Genomic DNA, 19,695 nt, shown 5'->3' on the forward strand with positions numbered 1-19,695 from the left:
TCTCTCTCTCTCTCTCTCTCTCTCTCCCTCTCTCTCTCTCTCTCTCTGATTGGCTCCACTTTCTACCTGCATCCTTCCTTGGTAGAGATCCCAGAGTCCTGTCATCAAAAATTCCTGATTCTCCATTACCATTTAGGCCTCACCATCAAAGCTTCATTCAATGCCCTCCTTGTAGAGGCACTGACTTTCACTAACATTGCCTGGTCTCAGTGCTCTCTAGAACTGTGGAGAAGGAATCCATGAGCCCTTAACTTTGTATTCTGTATGCTACTGAAACCATTCTTGCATGAATAGCATTGCCAAGGTATGCGATTAGCTCAGGATGGAGCTTGTCCTGTTACAAGAGTAGTTGCTTATGGTTCTGTTTGCCCTTGAATACTTCCTGAGCAGATAGTTGTATAAAAGTAAGAACTAACCAGATAGGTTGATCCTGTGAAAGGAAGTTACAAGAGCTGGAAATATAGTGTTTTAGTTAAACCATGGAAACTTATGAATATTTATGAATACTTTATTTATAGGGGAACACTTTGCTGGTAAACTTGTTCATAAGCCAAATAGTTTATGTATTTGTGGTAATATCTGACATACCCTGTTCATCATGTATGTGTATGTGTGAGTATTTGTGTTCAGTTGTGTATGTAATTTGAGCTAGATTGAGATTCATAACCTTGTTTATATAAATATTGTTCTGAAATTCAGGTTTTCTTTTAAAATATTGAAAATAAATATTTTAATGAAAATTAAAGAATGACAGCATTGCATATACAGTAAAATAGAAATAAACATTGTTAACCAGACAAAGGAGAGAGTAGTTATGCACAAATTCCAAGAATGTTTTAAAGAACCTAATTCCATGATTATGGAAAATAAGTTGGAAATTTAAACTGGAAAAAATGAGTAATCAGAAATTCATTTACATGTGTCACAACTAATTGTTTATTATTTATGAAAGTGGAAATTATATGATGAAATAAGTAGTTCTTGTTTATTGAATGATACAAATGAATGAATCTCATTTTCCCTTTTATATGACTGACTATTATTCAATTGGTTAGAGCTTGTAGATTTCACTCTATTCATTAATAACAGCTCCTGAAATTACACATAAAATGTTATATTAAACAGAATAGATTTTGGAATTGCAAAAACAAACTCCCAAGCTGTCAACTGAGTCAATGATCATATCTGAAAGTTTTAAAACAAGGCAAATTTGAGGTAACTAGTTTTTAATATGTACACAGATATAGAGGTCCTTGTGCTCACAGTGGTAAGCCCCTGTCTTATAAGCCAATACTTAGAACATGAGGAAGAACACACCAGTCCTCTTCAACTCTATCACATTGTGAGGATGCTTCATGATCATTTGTACTTCTGTTTTCTTGTGCTTTATTATAGATGGGAGTTAGTGCAGATCTCTAGCTGTAGTTGCTTACATTGCAAGTGAATGTCCTCGTGGTCTCTGTACACCTGAAGACAAATGTTCAAGAGCAGCCACTCTGTATCACTGTCAAGTCCCATGCTGAGCAGAGTGGGGACCTAAATGACATCAGCATAGCTCTAGCTATGAGGGAACATATAATATGTGAGTTTAGGTTTGAGCTCTGCCATTTGGTGGTTCTGGCATGAGATGGCTGTTGTTATTTTGTTGTGGTTGTTGTTGTTTTGTATCTTGAATGCAGTGAAATTTAGACGTAAAAACTACAACAATTATCAGACAATATCATGGGTGGTCCAAACCTCTATTCATAATAGCTTTTTAAACTTACAATATATTTCATTTTTGTCCTCCTTCAAACCACTTTCACATATCCTCACATATAATCCCCCCAAAGTAATTATCTTTCTATTTTTAGCTTTTTCTCTCCCTTATTGAGACTGCTTAATGATGATCAATTACTGTCTCCAGTTTGAAGGCACAATAAAAGGCATCATTTTGCTTATATTTGATAAAATCCTGCAACCGACGCTGGGAAAATTGAGAATACAAATGAATTCATTAGAAAAAATAATTTCATTCCTATTAGGATCAGTTTGAGCGTATAAGGTTAAATATTTTATTTGAATTCTGCACACTATCTGTCTTAGCTGATTTGTACTGATTTAAAAATCTCCACACACCGATGTCTTGTAATGACAAAATGTTTTTATAGTTCAGAACGTTTTCCTGGGAAGTCTAAATTACAGTGCCAGTGATTCAGTATCAGCTAAGTGACTCTGTGAGCACTGTTTAATGTTGATACACATAGAGAAAGGGCTGAATAATTTCTCTGAGGCTTAGTTTTAAAAGGCACTGACTTTAGTTGCTAATTATGCTCCAAAATTTTCTCTTCGAAAATGTTTCATATACAGTGCCTGTATATGAGATAGCTGATGAAATTGTAGAAATAAGTTTGTATCATATACACATTCACTTCGTAGCAGTCTATGTTTGACTTGTCAGAAGATTAGGTCACACTTTTTAAACACAGGACTAGTGAGAGCAATGTGACATGCCAAATTCTCACATGATTCATTCGTTCTATTTGGCTTGGCTTTCCTTTACATGTGTAGCCTGAAGCAACCAAAAGATAATTTTGTATAGCTCTGAATTTTAAAAAAATTATAACAAGAACCTTTACATTCTATCTTTGTTCAGTGTTGTGAATGTGATCGCACTATTCTTCGTAAAAGGAAGTTCCTTAAAACTTGTAGAAAATGTGGTAACCAACTAGTCAAGAAAGTAATCACTCCATCACTTGGTAGGCCTAGGCAGAAAGATTATACAAATGTCAAGGCCAAGATTGCCTACATGGGAGACCAGCCTGAACTACATGAAATCTTCTCTTAAAAAAAAAGTAAAGAATAGGAAAGAAAAAGGAAGAGAAACAAAGCAGATAGTACTGGTTTTCTATGACCACAGAACCTCTAAATGGTTAAATTCTGCAATAACACTTTCCTCTAATATGGAGCTCGACGGTTCCTAAACACCTGCTTCGTGTCATTTTCTATAATTTTATTTTCATTTTCCTTCCAGTGCAAAGTGTTCACTCTTATTGCTCCACTCTCCATAGGGGTGAAGGTATAGCTGGAACATGTTACTCTGTGGAAATCACTATGAAAATGCACACTGACAATTGCTGTTATTAATGCAATTGATCACTAAGATCTTACATCTGGAAGAAGAGGGTCAGACTGTAGTTAAATAGATCCAGATCCTCACAGACTACCATGGGGATGATTTTCTGGTGAAAACTTTAATGATATAGGAAATTTTGAATTCCGAATCTCTTTAGCATTGGCTAGCACTGTTAGGCTCACATACGAGCGAATTCCCATTAGTCTTGCCATCTGGTGCCCTAACATCCAACCACTAAGAGTCCTGAGCATTTGGGGAAGGTTTCCTTGGCAAGCTTATTGCCATTAAAGAATTTCCCTTCTGAATATTGGCAGACAAAGTGTGTGATATCCTGCTGAGCAGGATTGCAAGGATGTGGAGGGCAGTGAGTCTGAACCGTCTGCACTTCCTAGCAGTGACACCAGACATCAATCTTAACTTAAGGCAGCCCAGAACACATGAAAATAAGAACATTCTTAAAAGAACAAATGGGGCATTATCTAACCAAATGGAAGAAAGAATGATTGCCCCTAAAACCTTTCCAAGAAGCTTTTTAAATCAGGACAGTACATTGAAATTAATTAGAATCCATTTGGCTGTGAAGACACACACACACACACACACACACACACTCACATGAGCAATGTGTTTTAATAATGAATGTATTTATTGCAGTCTAATTAACAGTGACAGGGTCTCAGAATATTTAAAAATAGGTTAACTGCATATAAAAGTGTACATCTCATGTTTTACATGTACATATTATCTGGTCTAACAGAAAAATATGCTAATCTCGTCACAGCATCAAAACTGGAATCAGTATGGAAAATCATATTATTTGACAAGGATTGATGCAAGTTTACTCAGAGGGTTAACAGCTAATCATAGAACAAACATGTTCAAATTGTTTTGTGGCCTATATTAGTTTATGTTACTTACTAATACATGCATATATTTTCATATCCACTGGGTGCTATGAAGCTCTGCTAACAAGGCAAATATGGCTCACTGGTAATAGACTAGTCTTTGTGAGACACAGACCTTGACAATATGATGTATCATAACTATTTATGGCTTTTGATTTACTGTGCTATCAGTTTTAAAATTTTTTAATATTTATAATTATGTGTGAGGTGGGTATGAACAAATGAGTGCAGATGCCCACAGAGGCCAGGAGAGAGCCTCAGATTCCTTGGAACTGCAGTTACTGGAAGGTGTGAGCTGCCTTGCATAGGTGCTAGGAACTGAACTCAAGTCCTCAGCAAGGGCAGGATGCAATGTGCGATCATAGATCTTAAAGACAAAACTGTCTTCACAGTGCCTGCGCTAACAATTTTAAAGTAATGGTTTCTGATACTAATTATTTTAATATACTGTTTCTCATTCTTCATTTTAAATTATTTTGAAATACAAAATGGTATTCTTTGGGAAATGTACATGTCCCATGAATGTTACCTCATGTCTTCTGCACATGTTTGTGTGTGGTGTGTGTATGTAGGTGTGCATGTACATGTGCATGTGTGTGCAGGGTAAGACTATGTCTGGATCTAAGTAGAACCCGAACATCTTACTGGTAGAAGAATCAGAGAAGAAGAGGTAAGGGATGTATGAAGACCATGTGAAAGTCGTCAGATTTTTAAAACGGATACAGATCACAACATAAGAGGCACATGGGTATTCCTGTGTTTTCTGGTCATTTTTTTTTTCATTCTCAATTTGGGCATTTTAGCAACCATTGTATATTTCCTGTGACTGTAGCTTATTTTTATCATGGGTCATCATGGCATTTTAACACAAGTATGTATATAGTGTTGAGAAAATTCCCTTCCCTACACCTGTACTCACACTTTCTCTCTCCTACTAGACCCTTTCTTTAATTTTGCTTCTAATTTCAAATAATAAAGACATGGTTTTATGTATCTACCTATTTTATGTATCTATCCACTGTATATGAGAAAAGCAATATTTGTGTTCTAGACACTGGCTAAACTCATTTAGAATTACCCGACTTGCAACCATTTTCCTGCAACTGACATGACTTTGCACTTGTTTATGGGTTAAAAACATTCCATTGTCTACATAGGTCACACTTCTTTATCCATTGCTTTCTTGTTAGGTACCTATAGTAGTTTCATAGTTCAGCGGTTGTAAATAGTGTGGCCAAACAATGCTCTGGTGGTATATGTGAGATAGGTTGACGTGGAGGTCTTTATGTAAATACAGAGTGATAGCTGAGTCAGCCGGCAGATCTCTCTTAGCTGATAATGTATCTTAACATTTTTAAAATCAGGTTTAGAATGTGACAACTTATATTAAAGTCTTTAATCCTTTTGGAGTTGATTTTCTAATAGGCTATGGGGATGTAATTGCATTATTTTACAGGTCAATAACTGGTTTTCCCACTTGTTAAATAGGTGCTTTCTTGTATTCCATGTAAAATATTTGCCACATTTTTCCAAAACAAAACGAAATCAACAACAACAACTGTTGTAATAAATATTTAAAACGGCCACTGGCTCAGGCCGACTATCTAGGCTGCAGCAGCTCTGCCTAGCCCAGCCACCATGTTTCTCGGCTAGAGGCCATGTGCGTGCTGCAGCTAGAAATGACCAACTAGAAACACCAGTCCTGCCACTCATGAGACATCAGCGTGGCGGATGGCTCAATCTCCCACGCTGTCTCTGCAAGGCTAGACATTGCCCAGGCCATCCCGCAATCCAAGCAGACTCAGTAGAAAGATGAAACTCTAATGTTTAAAGATGAACCAAAGGCTTATGTATCTTGGTAACAAGATACCCATACAATCAGAAGTGTAACCTAATACCCAACCTAGATATACCAACTACCTTTGACTGCTACAGACACGTGAACATCTGCCTCCATCTCCCCCGCCCCCATTCTCTACTCCTAGCTCCTCCTCTTCCTTTTCCTCCTCTCCTCCTTACTTCTCCTCTTCCTCTTCCTCTCCTAACTCCTCCCACCTTAGCTCTTCCTACAAACAACAACAACAACAAATAAAAAACAAAACAACAAAAAAACAAGATGGTTATGGACATATAAGTTTAGATATGATAACACTTGTAGTATACCTGGTGGAGTCTAGCTGTGGTTCCGTTTCCTCTTCTTGGTAGAAGTGAGGCTTCTCAGAGGATCTTAGTGTTAAAGCTCTTTTAGGGAAAGGCCTTCTCAGATAATCTGCAGGGAAATATCTCTCTTAGAGTATTTTAGCTTGTACACATACCTTTATTTAGAGTGAGCTGGTATGCTCATACTTTTGTTCATGGTGGAAAAGAACTATATATGAACTTTGGATAGTGGGAAGAAGTTTTTAGGGTAAATGAAAAATCATCAGATAGAGTTGAAAGTACTGTGAATGCCTCATTTGTATGGAGAAGCATTCTGGAAATCCCAGGTACTTGGTGGGCAGATTCTTCTGGGATAAAAGGGTTGGTGTGGGGGATTGAATTTGTAGCTTTTCCAATGACTATTCAATCTTCCTCAGGTAGATGCTGATTTTCTGCATTCAAATTGAGTTCAAACTTTTTATTAGATGTAAGAGTTAGATCTGTGATGGTTGGTTAGAATATGAGTAAATGTTGAAGTGCACACAATTGGACCAAAAGAGAATGACCACATGGTACTGTTGAGACCAGAAGAAAAGCTATGCAAAGCAGAATCAGACCCCAGGGTTCCTTAAAGTTCAATAGAATCACATCTAAAATATAGGCTTTAGTTTTGGCTAGAGGAAACTGAGAATACCTTTGAAGTGATTTAAACGACATCAACAATAATCTTCAGAGAGAGTAGGAAGTAGAGAAGGAATTCATCTGCCCTTCTCAGATATTTAAGACAAAAAGAAATAGTAAAAGGGGGGAGGAGAGGTCAGGAGAGTCCTACATTATAAGAAAAAGTGTTTGGATAAATCTAAACTGCATGATAAGGGATTAGCATAAAGAACAAGAAAGATCAAAATAGAAATTTTTACCAGTGAAAATGCACATAATCATAAATCAAATAAATAGTGTGATTTAGTTACTGGTGGTTCAGATGAACTAATTTTATAACCAAGAGCATATAGTACTGTCTAGTATAGAAGGACAACAGTAAGTATATTGGGTATACAAAATTGGACAAATTAAAGTTCTTCATATTCAAACACGTATAAAAGAGTGATGGGTTCAAACTTCAAGAGTATTTGTGAATTTAGAGGCTCTCTTGCCTGAGAACAATAAGGATAACACACTCATTTTCATTGGAGACCACTAAAAGGAGTTTTCTTAAGATCATTAGAGATGAAAAATGCATTGACAGACGATCAGACGATACAAAGACAGGGGACCATGGCAGGCACTATGGTGTTAAAAGGCAGAGAATGGAGCATCTATGAGGGAGAAGAAGATATGTACGACTGTTTACATAACATTTATGTGCTACAAAATATGGCTCTTATTATGTTATTTCAATTTTGCACTTAAAAATGCTAAGCACGTTTTTATCTTGCTAGAATAGCTCTCAGGTTTAGCCTGTAAGAAGTGGATGTACATTTTTCACAAGGTTTTGCATATGAGGCCCACATGCAGATGTATTTTATCGAATGCTTCTGATTACACAGACTGTGAGCATTCCACCCAGGAAAATGAGTGTGAGAACAAAAAAATGCCAATGGTGCAATGGATGGGCAGGGACAGATGATGGGATCCTGATTTGAGTTGGGAAGAAAGCATGATCTAAAGGTATTACAGTCACTTCACAAAATGAGAAACAAGAAGACTATTGGAGACCAAACAATGAACTCACAACAGCTGAGTCTGAATGTCAGGTAATAGTAGACCATGGCGGATAGTTAGGTGGTGTCAGGCGGTAATGCATCATGATTGAGTTAGGTGGCATGGAATATGAGTTACTCTTATTACAATAATCTTTTCCTGGCACAAATAGCTCTTTCAATGACCAAAGACACACAGCCATTATCTAAGCACTCTTTCTCCAATTATATCAAGACTCACTGATAACCTTTCCTGGAAGTTTGCTCCATGCATTAAGAACTACCACAGAGGAAGTTGAATACTTGATTTAGCCTCCAGGTCTGATTCAATCTCATCCTTTTTACTCTTTACTCTCTGCAAGTTTAGTAACATGGAAATTTTATAATGTAAAAACTAGGCTCATTTTTGATAAAGTGCTAAAAATCAGTTTCATAACAGAAAGACAAATGTCCAGTACAGTGAGAAGTCTTTATTGGTGGCAACAAGAGTCTGCTACATTTTTTTGTGTTTCTTTGTTTCTCCATCCACTCAGGATGCTCTTTGTGCAGAGAATTTATTTTTCCCTAGATATTTATTTATTATCCCCTGTTCCAGTGGTCTGTCTTTTCCTGACAGGCTTCCATTGTTTTGCTCACCTGGTCACTTCCTCCTGTTACACCTCCTTTAAACTTTGTACTTATTTGATTTTCACTTCTGGTACAAGTTATATAAATCCTCGTTCCAAGATTAATGTAGTAGAGTTCATTGTATCTCACCACAGGAGAGCACACTGCACAGGAGTGTGTGGGAGCATTTGCCAATCCCAGCTAACTCTGTTCACACAATCATGATCACAATTCTTCCCCCACAGTTTATGCTCCCTGATTTAGCTTGTTCAAGTTATTATGCATGTCATTACCATGGAAGAAATGCCTGCTTTCTTTGTGAAACACAGAGACCTTTGAGTCTGTTTATTGTAATTAAAAAACAAACAAACCCTGAACTGTTCTGAAGTCTACCATAGGGCATAGATACTTTGATCTAGACATAAAAGCATGAGCTTTACTTATTGAGTGAAAAAGAGGACTTGAATTGATACAAAACCATCACGTTTCACTATTATTTGAAATGCAATATTGGTAACATTTATTTTAAATGTTGCCAACATTTGCAAAAAAATGTTTTCTACATGGAGAGCTGGTCTACCAAATATTTGAGAAGTAAACTGATCTCTTTAATCAATATTGTCTCTTTTCTAGCCTGTTACATTGCTTGACATTCCAGTGGTCGGTGGTACTTCAGATTCAGAAACACATCATCTGTTGAGCAGGCACAACCTTTTTTTCTACATTTTCTGAAAATAATATCAGTATTTCCTCTCTGGAGCATAATGCCAAGACCTACAGCTGTGTATTGAATGGACAGAAATCTACTCTCTTTCGTATGAAATCACGTAATAACTGTGGGCAGAGAGATGCAAAGAAGGAATGGCAAACTAGGAGAAAAATAGAGTCAATTGGTTAGAGTGTTTTATTTATACCCCCTTTAATAGTTAATTTTTATCATAATCTGATAATAAAGTAGACAATAGGCTAAAAGTTTACAGTGACATTTGGTTACTAAGTGTCTAGATTAATCTAGTTGACAAGCCTACCGAGGCTCTGCAGGCTTACAAGCAACTGTAAAGAAAAATCTGACTTGAGTAACAGTGAAAATACAGAGGTCTTTTGAGCAGCATGTTATTTGTTCTACTTAGTCTAAAGGCACAGCCATCAGAATAACCGTAGATATCTCTAATGCTTCAGTATGGAAATGTGGACCTCAGTGATTTTATAACTCTGTGATGTGTCTAACCTAATAAATAAACAGGATGCACAATACACACACTGTGTGAGTATATACTTGAAAAACATACTCTGCTATTGACTAATTAGGCTTTTGGAGAAAAAGAATACTCCATTTTCCTCATCTTTCCACAAATATGTCTTTATTGTTCCCCCTTTTAAGTTTCTAAAACTTGAATGAAATATATTGCACAATCTTGGTTACAGAATTAAGCATAGTTCAGAGGCAGAGCAATCTTCTCAGGGAAGCTGCTATACCATCACAAAGGAACTCCTGCAGGCCCTAAGAGGGCTCCCTCTAACTAACCAAAGACCACTTTAAGGTTTCAGCCACTCCCATATCAATGCACTAGGCATGATGTTTTGTATGGACTTTTAGCATTAAAATCATATTTAAGCTACAGCAGCGTTTTGCTTCTAAGCATGGCCTCAAAGGTTTGTTTTGTTTTATCACTTTGTTTTGTTCAATAGCACTGCTTCCCAGGGTCAGTGTGCTTTTCTTGCTGTTCCTAAGTCCTCCTGTGAGTCATCAGCATGTTATTCCTCAGCACCTTGGTTATAGTCAGCCTCCATGACAGACTGTGATACTGTACAGTCTCTCTTTGCTCATTGTCAAGTGTATCCCACAGTTCTGAAGCAATTTCTGATTAGAAATTGTTACTCTACATTCTTTCTTTCTCTACTACCCTACTTTTATATTCTGAGAAAATTTTAAAAAAATCACACATAGATACTAAAATGGGGAGTCTTTAGAAAACAGAATCAAACCAATTTCCTTTTGGAAAATCAAGTAGACTTGGACTTTTTTGTGACACTTTAAATGGATATTTTATTTACATTTCAGATGTTATCCCCTTTCCTCATTTCCCCCCCAGGAACCCTCTATCCCACTCCCCTCCTCCTGCTTCTATGAGGATGTGCCCTTACCCACCCACCGACTCCCATCTCCCCACCCTTGAATACCCCCACACTGAGTATTTCAGCCTTCATGAGACCAAGGATATCCTCTCCCACTTATGCCCAACAAGGCCATCCTCCCCTACATATACAGCTGAAGCCATAGGTCCTTGCCTATGTTCTCCCAGGTTGGTGTTTCAGACCCTGGGAACGCTGGTTGTTTGGTATTGTTGATTTACCCATGGGGTCCCAAACCCTTTCAGCTCCTTCAGTGTTCTCTCTCACTCCTCCATTGGTAACACCCATGATCAGTTCAATGATTAGCTGTGAGCATGCACCTCTGTATATGTCAGGGTCTGGCAGACCTCTAAGGTGACAGCTATATAAGGCTCCTGTGAGCATGCACTTCCAGGCATCCACATTAACATCTACCTTTGGTGACTGCACATGGGATGGATACCCAGGTGGAATACTCTCCATAAGACCCCTCCTTCAGTTTCTGTCCCAGACTTTGTCTCCATATTTGCTCCCATAAATATTTTGTTACTCCTTCTAAGAAGGACAAAAGCACTCACAGTTTGGTCTCCTTCTTAATGAGCTTCATGTGGTCTGTGAGTTGTAGCTTGGGTATTGAAAGCTTTTGGGCTAATATCCAATTATCAGTGAGTGAATACCATGTGTGTTCTTTTGTGATTGGGTTACCTCACTCAGGATGATATTTTCCAGTTCCATCCATTTGCCTAAGAATTTCACGAATTCATTGTTTTTAATAGCTGAGTAATAGTCCATTGTGTAAATGTACCACATTTTCTGTATCCATTCCTCTGTTGAAGAACATCTGGGTTCTTTCCAGCTTCTGACTATTATAAATAAGGCTGCTATGAACAGAGTGGAGCATGTATTCTTGTTATATGTTGGAGATTTGGGTTTTAAAGCAGGATGATAACCAAAGGACTAGGGAATTATAACGGTATCACTGTGGTAAGCGGACTGAGATGCTGGGAAGGCACAGGAGTGGGTAGGCTTGTAGGTGCTCCTAATAAAATGTGGACCTCGCTTGTTTTCTTTCCATGATGTCTGCAGTTCAGCCCCTCACCAAGTGACAATGTTCATAGAATGAAATACTACATGATTCAAACTAGCAAGGCACAAGGAAATAAAAGCCAGAACAATACTCTGGATTTCCTATCACCACCTTTCTAACACAGTCACTTTAGAGAGCTAGTGAAAAGGAAATGTGCTGTGTTGAGCTTAGCCAGCTGGAAGTACTTTTTAGAAACAAGGTTCAGTTTACTATACATTGTCTAAAGTGCCTTCTTCAAGTTCATATAAAGGAAACACAGACTAATGAGTTATAATTTTTTAATAAAGTCATATTTTGGTTACCGGGTAAGATAAGCAAACTTGTTTGCTTATGTTATATAAGCAAAATCTATTGATTATGATATGTTATAAGTAGATCAATGAACAATAAATCCCCTGTGATGGTGTTATAAAGATTTTTGTCACTTCATTTTTATGATCAGTGGTAGAACTTGGCTCTGTGCTGACTCTCAGGTATTTAATAACCCTCGATCCATGGTCTTTTTGAACTTAAGGGACTGGGAGTTACCACCAAATACAGAGTACTTCACATTCCTTTCAGTCAGGAGAGAATGGTTACAATAGATTCTTACATTATCCCTTCTTGTTTGACATCAGAAACTGTCCTGTATATTCAAGTACATTCAATAATGGGACTAAGAAAGACAGTCTTTGCAATCATTAACAAATATTGTCAGTTGATTAAAATAGGCATACTAATCACTTGTTAGGTTACTGAATCAAACTGTATCTTCGTTTTCTCATTTACAGTCACGTTTCTGGGAAATAGATGAGTTAAAATGTGTAATCTGCTTCAATATCCTGTGTATGCTACTGTAGCCTTCCTGTATATGCATCCTTCCTTTATCAAAGCTAAATAACATTTATCAATCTCATTTGGAATCAAGACAAAGAGAGGCATCAATGCCACAACATTCAAACCATTGTAATAAATAGCCAATGACCCAAATGTGTATGTATAGTGATTCAAAAAACCTCATTTCTAAGACATTTTGGATTAGGTAATGAAGGAAAATAGGCAGAGCTGGGTCACTTAGTGTCTCAGCAATGGGCAGAAAAAACATCTTCTCTATGGAGCCCAGGGAACATCAGTTGTTCAAAAGTTTTTATAAAGTCATCATTACGGATTGATACAAGAAGTAATTTGTAATTTTTTTGAATTCAAATATTTACTGATAATAAGTTATAAGAAAATTTATTTTAAACATTGTTATATAGATTTTATTTTTGTCTTTTTTTAAAAAGGCAACAAATTACATGCTAATGTGATGGACGTGATTCTTGATTTTTACATGAAGAATCTTGTTCAAATATTTGATATGACATAATATACAGTATCTTCTAAGTTTTTCGCTGCTACACAAATTATTATTATACAAATTATTATTAGGTTGTAAAGCATTCTTTCCTGTGCCAGCCACGCATATTAATATGTAATTTTTTCAATATGGTCATAGAGCATAGAGGTCCTGATTAGAATTGTTTACTGTTTTGTACTTTAATCTTAGATTCTGTGCAATTTTCAGTCATAGTATAAATTTTATAAATTAGCACTAATTTGGTTTGCAAGAAACCAAATATTACTCTAAACATAGTTTTAATTTTTAACTTTCTCATGGACGTTCATCATAAAATTTCATTTTTTGTTTTGTTTGGTTTTTATTTGCTTTGTTTATTGAGACCTGATTTTGTGAAGCCCAAATATGCTTGTTATGAACTGTTACGTGGACTATTGCTTCCATTTCCCAAGTGCCTGGATTAAAGGTGCATCTCATTACTCTGGCTTAAAATCCCAAAATGTGAAAAACACAACTTTTTCTTTTAAAACACAAATGAATACCTCAATTACTAATAACATTGTTAACAATATAATTTACATATGTGACATTTTGTTCAACAATAATAAATGGTACATTATTTTTCCTTCAGTGGAAATGTTTAAAATATATTTCTTTACAACTTATTATCAGTAAATTTCTAAAATATCTACAAATTATTTCTTATATGATCTTCTTTTTCTTATTTATGAAATAATTTTGAAGATTGATGTAGCCATGGCTCCCATAAAGAAGACATTGTTTTATCTGTTCTGTAAAAGATACCTGGTTTCAACCTCTGAACTCTAACTGCACATGCATACACAAGCATTCATAATAACACAAACATATATACACACATAAATATCAGCACATGTAAATACTACACAGAGAAAACACACATATAGAAGACGCTCTCAGAATTAAAGCATAGGGTGAATTCATCATAGTTCCTACTGATGGAAACATTTGTTCTCTTCAAAGGAAACTTACACTATGCTTGTCTTTGTTTTATTTACTATTGCTAGGATAAAATATGCTGAACAAAGAAATTCAAAGGAGAAAATGTTTATTTGAATTACAATTCCAACTCATCAACCTCATTCCTTTCAGGGAAGTCATTATGGGAGAATCTTGAGAAAGCAGTATACGTTACTCCCACATCAAAAACATGGACTCATGGATTAATAGTACATAGTACATAGTAATGTAGTGCTCAGTTAGAATACAGAGCCACAGAGTAATACACGCACAGCAGTGCTCAGTTTGAACACAGGGCCATACATGCACATGATACATGCACAATAGTGCACAGTTCACACTCTCTACTCTTCACCCCAGGAATCTGAACAGAGAATGTGCCACATACCATGCATGGGTCACACCTTCTCAATCATCACCATAAGTATCACTTGTATTGTAGATTGTTTCTGAAATATGGCTGACTGTTTTGAGAAGGATTAGGACATTTGCTATTTTAGAGGAACTATGTCATCAATCAAGGGTGGGCTCAACACCAGCCCCAATCTCTTTCCAGCCTCCAAACTGCAGATCAGATGTAAGTTTTCTGCTAACTGAAACAGTCTTGCATACGGCACTGACTGATACTCTGATGCTACTCACCATCATGGACACGGAATAGCCCCTGAAACTGTAAGGAAACCCCTAATTGTTTCTTTTATAAATTGCCTTGGTCATTGTGTCTGTTCATAGCAATAGAATAGTGACGAGGACACATAACTTCAAGGATGCTGTTTCACTAACTTTCCACATACATACAAGACATACTCACCTGCATCTGCATTTTTACTCACATGCATGCACGCACGCAAGCCTGCATGCACAGACACATGGACAAATCCACTTTCCCACATACTCTGATATGAAAATCTGCTAGGCTGAAAGCAGAATGCAGACCATTTAGAAAGTGAAAAGGCATCAGTAGAAGTCCTAAAAGAAGTACACAGTGAATAATGTGGCAAAGCATAATCAAAACAGATTACATGCGTGCATTAATATGCCATAATGAATCCATTACTATGTTTGATGAGTATATGCAAATAAAGTATTTAAAGAGAAAAAATATTAACAGAAACTAGGAGTACTATTCATCAATACAAAAACAAATAATTACAAACACAGGAAGGAGATAGTCTATTAGTTCTTCATGTTGAATGATTAAAAAAGCCAAACTTCATAATTTGATTACTGTAAGATTCTAGCTATTTGATATCCTCAAAGCAGAAAAGCTAACAGGACAGAAAGCACACTGTAAGGCACCAAAGGCTGAGAGTGACAGAGTCACAGGCTACCTTATTCATATGTTTTGGTACAGCAAGTTAGAAGATTAAAAGAATAGTTTATGGTAAGATAGTTTTAGGGACGCAGGAATCAGCCTGTCACTTCTATGAACCCACTGGTTCAAGCCCCAGAAGTTTATCTGTTGTTACACTGTTCAGCTGAGGACAGACGTATTGCATCTACAGTCTCAACTGCACAAGTTTCATCCATATTCATGTACATGACTGTTGGCTGGATTTCCAGTGTTTACACAACAAGCTTAGACCCTGAAGCCTTGGGAGTTGAGAACCTCTCCCTGTTCTCCTTCAAAAGTAGATCAGTAAAAGATATTTTCCACCATGCCATCTAGGAATGGGAGAACATGAGAGAGTACTAGAAGCACAGCTATTCTTTTTAAATTACCAGTGATAACGCTTCCACCACTTTTGACAGAAACCTGTTTTCTAGATGGGAGTCACTTAATCTTGCTGACTTAAAAGGAAGAAGGCTCACTGAAGGCAGGATGATGAATGGACCGGAATCACCAGAGCCGAGTCCTCACTTTGGCAGGAGAGAATCATGTCATGCAAGCTCAAAGACTTCAGGGTTCCAAAGTCCCATTTCATTACAGTATCAAAGTTCTTAATTCTATAATATAATTCAGGAAACATTTTTAGATTGTGTCTATCTCAACCACAGAGGTACATGAAAAAATACAGAATGATACAATTTCTCTGTAGCAATAGTAATTACATAACTGCTTTAGATTGCCAAGTGTTAAATATTAGAAATTAAGGCTTTACTGACATATGTACATCTTATAAAGGTTTATGTGTATGTGTGCGTGTGTGTGTGTGTGTCTGTATGTGTGTGTGTGTGTGTGTATATGTTGTATCATGTTCAAGGATGTACTCAGTCCTGAGCAGGACATTGGATCCCCAGGAACTAGAATTACAAGTAGTTGTGAACAATCCAATGTAAAGAGCAAGAAACATGGGTCTTCTAAAAGGGCAGCAAGTGCTCTTAACCACTGAGCAATCTAGGCTCTGAAACTCGTACATTTATTGAAACTGTTTAAAGTTAACAACTCAATAATATAATATACATATTACATTAGAATTTGGCGACATGAGTGAAATTTTTGGCTACTTATTAAACAAGTATATTCATATAAATATATATTTTGGCACTGTAAGCAAAATTATTTCTAATTATGCCATTGCAAAATGCTATTAAAATGTTATATGAACATAAAGTCTACAATTTGCTTATAGGAAAAGAAAAATATTACTGTTGAACAGAATACATAATTTATTAAATCTTTCCATAAAAATCTTTTCTAAATAATATCACTTTTCCTCCTTAATATTTACTTTCATTTATTAGAAGAAAGAGTCTACCAATTCAAGCACTGAGGAAGGTAAACAAAAAAATTAACTATCAACTTTCTCTTATTCCATTCACATAAGAACAATAGGAACCATTTTCTTTAAAAATACCTTTTTGTTACAATGCTTGAAAATAATTTACTTCCAATAAGCAGAGTAGAGACTGTTCAAAGCAGAAAAAAAGTCTTCCTGACTCATGTCCATTGCTGGGAAGGGACATAGGTGGGCCCATGGGATCCTGTTACTTCCTGCTGTTTACGCAGCTGTGCTTCATTGATCTCAGACTCCTGTTACACAGTTTGTGATAGGAAGTAAATGCTTTCAAAACAACTACAGACACAGGTCTTTAACCTCTGCTTTCATGGATTCTTTGTTCCACAATTACTTCTGTGGAGGTTATAAGGCAGTAGCTCTAGATTACCTTACCCATCTCTGAACCCACATTTTGGGTACATTAGGATCAATATTTAAATTCAAATATTGGTAAGTCAAAAACCACATGTTTCTTGACATGTATATTTAAAGACAGGGTTTATAAGCACCGGGTTCTAAAATGCTCACTAGTGACTTTTCAAAGGAGGAAATGGTGTTTAGATTATTTCAATGGGTCAATTGGTAAGTAGTTTACAAAACTTAGAAAATTCAACAAATTTATTATCTCTTAAATAAAGCCCACCCAACATCTGAAGATACAGAAAAACTACCCTGACAAATCTCTTATATATAATAAATCAGCCAGAAATTTGGGCCCTAAACAGTTTCAAATACTTTGTATAGTTTTTAAAAACCTTATGATGAATTACAGCTCATTCATACAAAAATAATTTTTGGATTTCTTAGCTATTATATATTTATTAGGGTTGATTAATTGAATGAAACAATAACCAATCATGATTTAAGTATTTATCAGACAATGGTTAATGAAAACACTTTCCCTGGTTGAAGTGAGATCAAGCCTTGGTACTTCTTGGTGTAATAAACAGCCTTGATTTGCATTTTTGCTTTCAGGACACATGGAAGGCGTGTGAAATGGTATAAATCTTGGTAAGCTATGAGAAGAATCATGTGTAATGAGTAGTGTGTGAATAAAAGTCTATTTTTAAACATCAAATATTGTTAGGGTTTGCTTATTCCAAAAGTTTTTCATATCAGAAAATAATATGGTGTAATATTTCATTACACACCAAATTCCCCCACTGGAGAATTTTTTAATTAGAAATGTGTTATCACATACTGAAAACTCATCACTATCCTTTGACTATGTTGTTACACCACCACAAGTTAGCTTTTATGATCTGTCATAATGTAAATTTTGGCAAAGCATACATTTTGGAAGTCATTTCATTTCATTGGTGGTACGTAATTGTATCAGATACAGTGTGAGTAGTTACTGGTTAGGTTTCGATTTCTGTGTATTTATAATTCGTATATGGTCTAGTTCCAAAAGTTCTTCAAAGACCCTTCTTTTAATGATCGTTCTGTTAGCTAGCCTCTTCAGAGATGTTCCAGGACTTTCATCTGCACTCAGCAGAGCAAAGCACATGACTGAGTGGAAGCTGCTCTATTCTCGTTCTCATCACTTGTTGTAAATCATGTGTTTTGCAGAGATTAATATTATCTGGGCAGCACACCAAGCACACCACAGTTCTGAAGACTATAACTTATCCACGGCACTGAGACAGTCTGTCTTGCAGCAGTATAGTTCCTGGGTAAGTTGTTGGAAATTGAATAAATGTGAAAGTATCATTTGCTTTTTAAATTTCAACTCTTTCTGTTTTCTCCTGGTAAACTACTAGAATATATATGCTAAGTGACTCCTTCCCGTTTATAAAAACCAGGCACATAGGAAACAGACACTCTTTCCAGAAGTAAATTTTTGTTTGGTATGAAACACTCAAAAAAACACTGTAGACAGCAATCTGAGAAAGTACCTGTCCATTATTATTTATTTAGTATCTTTTTTACCTAATTACAACCAGGAGGCATACAATAATGTATACAGAAATGTATACAGTAGGTTTCAATTCACTATATTCAGGCAGAAATATTTTATACACATAATATTCAAATTAAAAAAACTTGTATTTCTTTTACAAAACTCTGGGAAAAAAATTCATAAGTTATAGGCATGGTTCCCAAGATTCCCTATAGTATTTAGGAGACTGGTACATTTTGAAGTCTGGCCTAGTGGAAAGTTGTTATATCAGTTGGAGATGTGTCCATGAAGGGACTTTGGACGTCAGTTATTTTCTCTGGCTCTGTATTTAAAGAGGTGAAAGCTAAATTCCACAGACATGCATGCTATTGAAATCTGCCATGAGGTGCCACAGACAGAGGGATACCCTCACCATTGCTGGACAATGCTGTCTGCATTTGCAATATCTAAAATTGTGAACTACATGAGCCTATCTTTCGACATTAGTTTTGCTCATGTATTGCTTTGCAGTGACATCATATCATTTAAGTGCTCTCTGCAGGTAAGAGATGTGTTCATAGCAAACACAATATGTGGAAACTATAGTAGCTCTAATCTTAAGATGACAGGATTGAGTCTGCATTTACAGTGCTGAGATAGTAAATGAAGGAATAGATGAATTCAATCAGCCTGGTCCTTGGACACTTGATTTTTGTATTTATAGTATAACTCTTCCTCACCATTAAAGATCATTCTTCAGTAATTATCACATGTGATCTTTGTTCATAAGCTCATAGTTTGTTATGCCAAATGTTATTAGGAACCTGAAGATCAATGAGGTAAGATCACATTTGGTAAGTGGAAAATACAAATTCTTAACCGGGTGTCTTTTAACATGTTTAAGAGAAAATATGCTTGTGTGTGTACTAATGCAAAATGCAGACTAGGCAAAGCAGATTTGTAAGCCTGTGATGTTATGCTTAATGGGGCAAGCCTAAAATAAACTTTCCCTAACACTAGGTTAAAACATGTCTCTATTCTAGTAAATGCTACTAACCGAGCAGCTTAAAACAACAACAAAATGTATAGTCTCAGAGTTCTGGAGGCTTCCA

At 36.2% G+C, this 19,695-nt stretch overlaps 1 protein-coding gene across 4 annotated transcripts in view; it reads left to right on the forward strand.

Moving 5' to 3' along the window:
- Window positions 1–19,695, forward strand: part of Agmo (alkylglycerol monooxygenase) — a 309,056-nt gene that overhangs the window by 85,231 nt on the left and 204,130 nt on the right. For all 4 annotated transcript variants that reach the window (XM_028768813.1, XM_028768814.1, XM_028768815.1 and 1 more), the window contains exon 4: window positions 18,274–18,377. In XM_028768813.1, the coding sequence (XP_028624646.1) occupies window positions 18,274–18,377 (104 nt within the window). The remainder of the gene's footprint in view (window positions 1–18,273; window positions 18,378–19,695) is intronic.

The sequence above is a fragment of the Grammomys surdaster genome, unplaced genomic scaffold (assembly GCF_004785775.1).
Source record: "Grammomys surdaster isolate TR1022 unplaced genomic scaffold, NIH_TR_1.0 188, whole genome shotgun sequence".
Taxonomy (NCBI): domain Eukaryota; kingdom Metazoa; phylum Chordata; class Mammalia; order Rodentia; family Muridae; genus Grammomys; species Grammomys surdaster.